This window comes from Neovison vison, chromosome 5, assembly GCF_020171115.1.
Source record: "Neovison vison isolate M4711 chromosome 5, ASM_NN_V1, whole genome shotgun sequence".
NCBI classification, from domain to species: Eukaryota; Metazoa; Chordata; class Mammalia; order Carnivora; family Mustelidae; genus Neogale; species Neogale vison.
In genome coordinates, this window is record NC_058095.1 from 1,516,572 (window position 1) to 1,523,911 (window position 7,340).

Genomic DNA, 7,340 nt, shown 5'->3' on the forward strand with positions numbered 1-7,340 from the left:
TAGGTGTCACCAAAGCACTGACTGGGGCGGGGGCGGCCGTGCTCCGGGAGAGAAGCCGAGTGAGGGACCCCGTGTCCCCAACCATAGGGACGCGGTGGGGTCAAGCAGCGTCTGCTGAAGGGGCAGGCCGGGCCTTCCGGAAGACACTTCCCCCCCGCAGGGCAGGTAGGGGGGCTCGACGCTGGGTCAGCCCCTGGGTGAGGCGTCTGCTGGTCCGTGTTTTCTGCCTGATTCAGGCTTTATTCAAAGCGTCGTTTCCCATTCTGCATATTTCTTCTTTTTAATTGAGGTGAAATTCATATAACATAAAACTCGTTTCTTAAAAGATTTTATTTATTTATTTGTCAGAGAGAGAGACAGAGCAGAAGCAGAGAGAGAGAGAGAGAGGGAAGCAGGCTCCCGGCCGAGCAGAGAGCCTGATGCGGGACTCGATCCCAGGACCCTGGGATCATGACCTGAGCCGAAGGCTGAGGCTTCACCGACTGAGCCCCCCGGACGCCCCAAAACAAACCGTTGTTTTCGCACATGAACAATTCAGTGGCATTTAGCACATTCAGAATGTGAAACCAACCCCTTACTCAGTTCTAGAACATTCTCCCCACTCCAAAACCCCATCCCGTTAAACGTGAGTTCCTCACTCCTCCTCCTCCAGCCCTCGGCCACCAGCGACCCGCTTTCCGTCCGTGTGCATTTGCCGACTCCGGATGTGGCACACTCGGGACCAGGTGCTGTGTGGTCCTCTGTGACCGGCTTCTTGCCCTCGCTGGGGGGTGTCCAGAGTCATCTGTCCCGTGGCACGTGGTTCATTCCTTTGGTGCAGAACGGCCTCCCACTGCAGGGACAGTGTGCCCGCTGGGGCCCTCGGGGTGCGTGCGGGCGGGTGAGCTGGCGAGCGTCGGGGGCCGAGTGTGTGACCCTCCACGGTCGGTCCCAGTCATGCCGGTCTTGTGGACTCGGCCCAGGAGCAGGAGACGTTCCCCTGGACAGAGACACGCTGAAGTAACATCTCTACAAGCAAAACGCTGGCATCTGTCCGGACTGCACCCGCAGATGGCCGTCGGACATTTCCGGAACTTTGTCAGCTCAGTGGCCTCACACGAAGCTGCGACACAAGGTAGCGCCCAGCACGTTCTGTGAATTCCCCAGTGACGTGTGAGCGACTCTCCCACGGAGAAGGCGGGTCTCAGGGCCGCGCCCCGGGGTCTCTGCACTGGTGCTGGAGCATGGCTCCGTGCGTGAAGATCAGTGGACGTGAGGGGCCTCCAGCCAGCCCAGAGCCAGGAGGGGATCTCAGGGCGCGTCCGTCTCTGTCTCCCCGTTCTCAGCCTGGCGACTGTCCTGCGAGGTCCCCTCCCAGCAGAGAGGCCAGCCCTGGCCGAGGTCACACAGGTCTGCTCCCCTGACTGCGGAAGTCAGCGTGGCCTCACGGGTCTCCCTCCTCTCCCCTCACCTTTATGGCCGGCCCTGACACGGCTCTCCGGACCCCCACAGTAACCCAGGGACGAAGGACAGCTCCCCGGCCCGGACGCTTGCTGGAGGACGTCCCATTGTCCAGTGGCTTCTGGCGGTTTCTTGGACATGCTGGCCAGCCTGCACCCCCTGCGTGACCCTGGCAGGCCTCTGGGCCCCTCTCTGGGCCCACCACACTCCTGCCAACCTGTAAGGCCAGAGGGCAGGGGTGTACCTAATCAGTAGACAGAAACTTCTGCTGCCCGGTGCAGTCCACTCTCTCCAGCCCCGCCCTGGGCTTGGGGAGGCTGGGCACTGCGAGCGGTCAGTCTGCCCGGCCCAGCATGGCTGTGCCAAGTGCCAGCGAGCCCCTGGGGGCCCCGAGTGCCAGGCCGGAGTGCCCGGGAGGGGCAGGGGCGGGGAGGACAGGTGCAGCCAAGCTGTAAATAGGCCCAGTGGCTACAGGTATAAAAGCAGGGGCCCCCACAGGCTCTGAGCACCCCCAGCCCGACCTGCCTCCCCAGAACCCTCGAGGGAAGCCAGGTGGAGGTGAGCCCTGCCCCGGGAGGGGTGGTTACGGGCTCTGGACCCAGCCAGGGCTGCCCATGCTGCACGGCCAAAGCTTGCAGCCTCTTTCTCATCCATAGGACACTCGGAGGCCCAAGGGACCGAGGAGACCCCAGGGAGGTCCAGGGGAGGCAGGAAAGGGAGGGGCAGCCCCAAGGGAGCCCCAGGCTTAGAGGCAGCCGTGTGTGCCTGGGTCTGCCGGGGTGAGCATGAGGGCTTGTGTGTGCTTATGTGGGCCCCTGGGAGAGTGCTCGGAGTTGGGGAGCAGGGCGGGGAGGGAGGCTGAGACCTGCTCACTGACCTCGGGGCCCCAGGTGCTGAGTGGGGGGCCAGGGAGCTTGGCAGGGCAGAGGGCCCAAGGCCAACCGACCCACCGACTCCAGCGGGCACACAAAGTCAGCTCAGGACCCTCTGGGATCCAGTCCCCATCCCATGAGGTCCCGTTTCTGCCACATTCCCCTGCCAGCCCACCCTGGGACTCAGGCCCCAACTGCTGGGGCCCTGGCTCAATGACCCTACCCCAGCCTCCAGCCCATGCAGCATTTTTTTCTCATGTTGGCGTTGATGATGGTGGTCCACAGGGGTCTGGGGTGGGCCGAGGTCCCTGGCAGCCTTGGGAGGGCATTCAGGGCACAGCAATGCTGGGGACAGGTGGGGGGTCCCAGCCAGGCTTTCGAGCTCAGTCCTGCTTCGGCTGTGGAAGGCAGCGAGCTGGGAGCAGAGAGGGGTCCTGTCCGAGGCGAAGGACGAAGTGGGAGCAGCCCAGGAGGCCGGGCAGAGGGCCACAGGGAACCGCAGGGCACCGCACGGCTGGCTGGGGGTGATGCCTGCTATTCCCACCCCTGGCTGTGGCGGGACATGTCGGCTTAGCTCTGGGGGTGAGTGAGACGCCATCCCAGGGCCTGGACTGGGGCTATAAATAAACGGCCAGCACACTGAGGCCCCAGGCCCTGTCCCCACGCCAGCTCGGATCTCAGGCTCCTCTGCCTTCCCGTGGGGGGTACCCAGGAGAGCAGTGGGCTGGGACTGGGTGGGAACAGACACAGCCCAGGGAACCCAGCGTGCTCTGCAGACAGGACGTCGACCCCGGTTTCAGCCAGACCTGGCCTGGGATGTGGCCCAGCCCCTCCCTGCCGAAGCGTGGGACACTGGTTCTGGCCCGGCCCAAGGGGCAGGCGGGGCAGCCCTGCTTCCAGAATGGAGTTCTGAGATTCGGGGATGGGAAGGGCAATCAGGGGCTCTGCTCAAGCCCCGTCCTGTGGGCCTCTGTGGCCCAGGTCTGCCCTGGCTCGCTGTTGACCACCCCACCCCGCCTCCCAGGCCAGCCCCCCTGGACCCAGCATTCAGGCACGATGTGCGGGGGACCCAGCTCCGGGCCCCCTTCAGGCCATAAATCCCTTTCCCCGGGATCTCCCTTCTCTCCTGGCTCCTCCCAAGACCCTGAGAAGGGGCACGATGGGCAGGGGTCTCTCCATTTCACAGATGTTGACCCTGAGGCCCAGAACAGCTGTGAGGCACGGCCAAAGTCAGGAAGGAGGTCGTGGTCCTGGGCCTCTACCTGGCGCTCCCTGCACCCCTGGGCTGTCAGGTTGGAGCTGCCACCTTGGACCTGTGGCTTCTCTTTCGGGAGGAAAGTGAACTCCCCCGGCCACTGTCCAGCCCCACTCAGGATGCACAGGCCACTGGGCTGCTCTTCCTGGTCATGGGGGTATGTTCCAGAAGGTTCTGCCACCCCATGAACTTTCAAGAGGGCCAAGGAGCTTTTGAAATAGCTGATTTGCCTCAAGCCCCAGAACACAACCCCACCCCGGGGACAGCAACCCGAGAGCCCAGCAGGTCACAAGGCACCGCCTTGAGGGCCCCAGGACAGCTTGGTCCCCACCTGCTGGCCCCTGAGCCTGCGACCAGGCCCCCACCTGCCTGGCTGGAGTCCTGGCCCGCCCCGGTGGCTCCTGCTTGCCACCGACTCTCCTTGAACCGGCAGTGACACGCAGACATCCACGGGGCCTGTGGGCAGATGCCGGGGAAGGGGCAGTGGCCCTCCTGGCTCAGAGCATCTGGGCATCGCTCAATCCCGAGCCAATGCGCCATGGGTGGCCAGTGGCCAGCTGGGAGGCCCAAGTCCGTCCGGTCCGGATTCTGGGAGAACAAGGCCCTGGCTGCGGGCCCTGAGTCATGCTGGAAGGAGGTGGGGCTCCCAGAGCACGTGGCTATGAGATCGGCCTCCAAGGACAGAGGGAAGTTCCCGGCAGCGTTGACGGGTCGGACGGCGGCCACCACGGCTTCCAAGCAGAGCAGAGGACCCCGTGTTCGTCACCTGCTCTCTGGGGCCTCAGCCTTTTCTGTGAGACGGAAGTGACCTTCCGAGCATACAGCCAGCCAAGAGGGGCTTCTCGGGCACATCTCCCTCCAGGGCCCTGGACACCAGAGTCTCTGCACGGCTGCATGCCCCAAGGGCTTCTGCAGCCCGGGATGGGGGACCCTGCTCAGGACGCGGGGGCTGGCGCCACGCGGGGCTCTGTCCGCTTCGGTCTGAGCAGAGCGCCCGCACCCCACCCGTGTGCACGCCCCAAGCCGCTCCCTGTCCACCACAGGGCCAGGATGGACGAGGACTTCTCCTCTCAGATGAAGAAGATGGCCTTGGCCATGGGCACATCCCTGTCGGACAAGGACATAGAGCTGCTGCCCACGGACATGCGGCATCACGGTATGCACACCTCATTGTCAGCGTGGCCTCCCCGCCCCAGGCCCGTGGGCCCCAGAGTCCATCTGCGGGCTCCCCCTCCCCTGGGCTGAGCGGCCCGGGGACACACGGGGTGGGGGAGGGGGAAGAGCAGGCCATGAGCCTCCCTCGGGCCCCTGTGACCTGGGCCTGGCTGTCCTAGGCTCCTTCAACTATCTCAAGTTCCTGGAGTACATGCAGAAGTTCCAGGCCTCAGGGCAGCTGGACAGCGCCATCCGCCAGGCCTTCCAGACCCTGGACAAGGACAAGAGTGGCTTCATCGAGTGGAATGAGATCAAGTAACAGCCAATGGCTGGGGGTCAGGGCTCTGACCCCTGGGCCCGGGCCCGGTCCACCACGCCCATGCCCACCCCTGCGAAGACCTGGCACCCCCCTCAGGAGACCCCAGCTGGCCTTGGGGGAGGTGGGGGTGGCCAAAACAGTCTAGGTCCATAGCACCGGCGCCAGGCCCAGAGACCCCTCTCCGGCTGGGCCTCCGTTTCCCTGCTTGTAAAATGGGGAGTGAGCATCTTGCAAACCACTGGGCGCCGGGCAGGCACGCCCTCGGCTCTAACCTGAGCCCACCCCCGCCGCAGGTACATCCTCTCCACCGTTCCCAGCAGCGGGCCCACCGCCCCGCTGACCGATGAGGAGGCTGAGGCCATGATCCAGGCGGCCGACACGGACGGGGACGGGAGGATTGACTTTGAAGGTGGGTCAGCACAGACGACGGGGCTGGAGGGACCTCGCAGGACCTTCCTGGCCCGCCCCTCCGGGACCCCACAAAACCGTTCAGTGCCCATCTGGGCACAACACTGTGTGGGCTCCCCCTCCCCGGGCACGGAGTTCACAGCTGTCTTTGCTGGGCGCCGTCCTCCACCACGGACAGGAAAGTGTTGGGGGTGCTGAGTGGGGGGAGGGAAGCCACTGCGGGCTGCTCAGTGGGGGAGAGGGAGGCTGAGATGGCCATGGGGAGGCTTGGCTGGACAGGGGCCGGGGTCCGAGACACCCCAGATGGGAGTGGTCTGAGGTAGGGAGGGAGGTTTGAAGATTGGAACCAGGGACGGAGGCCCCCCATGGCTCCAGACGGTGGGGTCTGGTCATCTCACAGCGCCCCCTCCCCAGTTGCTGGCCCTGGGCCAGAAGGCAGAAGGGTGGCCCTGGCTTGGGGGATGGCCCGGGACTCAGCCCCCCAGCCTCTCAGTGGCTCAGTTTCCCCCACTGAGAAAGGCAGGATGATCTCAGGAGCTCTGAAAAGAATTCCTGAGAGTCACTGCAGAGACCCCGTCTGTCATAAGCCCCCAAAGGGGGTTGCCTCATCTCCACCAAGAGGGCCGTTGGGGGGGCACAGGGCACCCAGCTCTGGTCGCTCCTGCTCCCCAGGGCCCAGGAGGGCAGGATGCACGGTCCTCTATGCCATAAGGCCCCCTCATAGGGTGGGGCCTGCCTCCCCATTGGGTCTGCAGGGCTCAAGGGGCACACGGCAAGGGGACTATTTACTAGAAATCTGTCTCCTATTCTAGAATTTTCTGAATTGATCAAAAAGGAGAAAGTTCCAAAGAAGAAGTAGTGTACGGCCAGCCCCGGGCCGGGGGAGGGGACCCCATGGGGCATCGTGGGACATCTGCATGGCCGACCGAGGAGGCCATAGGGGTGGACACAGCACGTGCCAGGAAAATGGAAGAAAAGCATCATTAAATGAACATCGCAGCCCGAGTGTTTCTTGGGGGCAGTGTATGAGCGGGGGTGGGGGTGGGGCCGGGGACGGGAATGCGTGGGGTGGGGAAGGGGAGGCCAGGCAGGCAGATGCATCCAGCCCCTGCCCCCTCTGCCTCCCCCTTGTCCCCACATCATGGGGGGCACCTGCAGGGGTGGGTTCCTACCGCCAGCTCTCGCCCCTCCCAGCACAGTGCTCTCTGTGTCTAGACCCGGGCAGGATCCCTTCCCCAGGCGAGCTCTGCTAGGCTGCAGGGTTCACAGCAGCCCTGTGACCACAGAGCGGGGGCACCTGCGAGCCCGGGCTGCAGCCGAAGAGGCCTGACCTGTGCCCTGGGCTGTGCTCCGGGTCAGTCCTGCACCCCCAGCCGCCTTCTCCCACCCCCAGCGGAAGCCTCCGCGCCCCTGCAGTTGCCCACCCGGTGGGCTCTGGTCCCGTGGTTTAGGTGTCAGGCGTGGGCCGCGGCCCCGGTCCCCCCTCTCTCCCGTGCTCCTGACCCCTGCGCCCGCCTGGGCCTCCGGACGCCCCGCTACGCGTGAAGAAGGCGTCTCGAACTTGCAGCTCGAGGCTGGGCTCCGCCCTCCGTGGGTTCCTGCCACTGCGCCTTCCCGGAAGCGCTGCGCCATTCCTGGGGCCTGTCCGGCCAGGAGCTCCGCGGCCCCCGGCACCGTGCTGGCCCCACTCCCCCTCCACCCTGGGCACCGGTCCGGCGACAGCCCTGGGCCCCCTTTCCGGTCCCCCATGTCCGCAGGGGCAAGGGGAGGGGCCCGTGTCACTCGCGGCGGGAGTGGGCTTCCTCTTTCAGCTGCTCCCCCGGACTCTGCAGCCTCTAGGAAGGAGGGGTCAAGGGGGCTGGACCAGCCGAGAAGCCCCTCGCTGGGCCGT

General features: G+C 65.3%; 1 protein-coding gene across 1 annotated transcript; it reads left to right on the forward strand.

The window, feature by feature from the left end:
- Positions 1 to 486: 486 nt before the first annotated feature.
- On the forward strand, positions 487 to 6,441 carry PVALEF (parvalbumin like EF-hand containing). The gene is made up of 5 exons (XM_044250329.1): positions 487 to 1,114; positions 4,611 to 4,723; positions 4,902 to 5,037; positions 5,335 to 5,450; positions 6,262 to 6,441. Exons 2-5 carry the CDS (start codon positions 4,618 to 4,620, stop codon positions 6,306 to 6,308), a joined length of 405 nt encoding a protein of 134 aa, XP_044106264.1. The 5' UTR covers positions 487 to 1,114; positions 4,611 to 4,617; the 3' UTR covers positions 6,309 to 6,441.
- Positions 6,442 to 7,340: the final 899 nt, after the last annotated feature.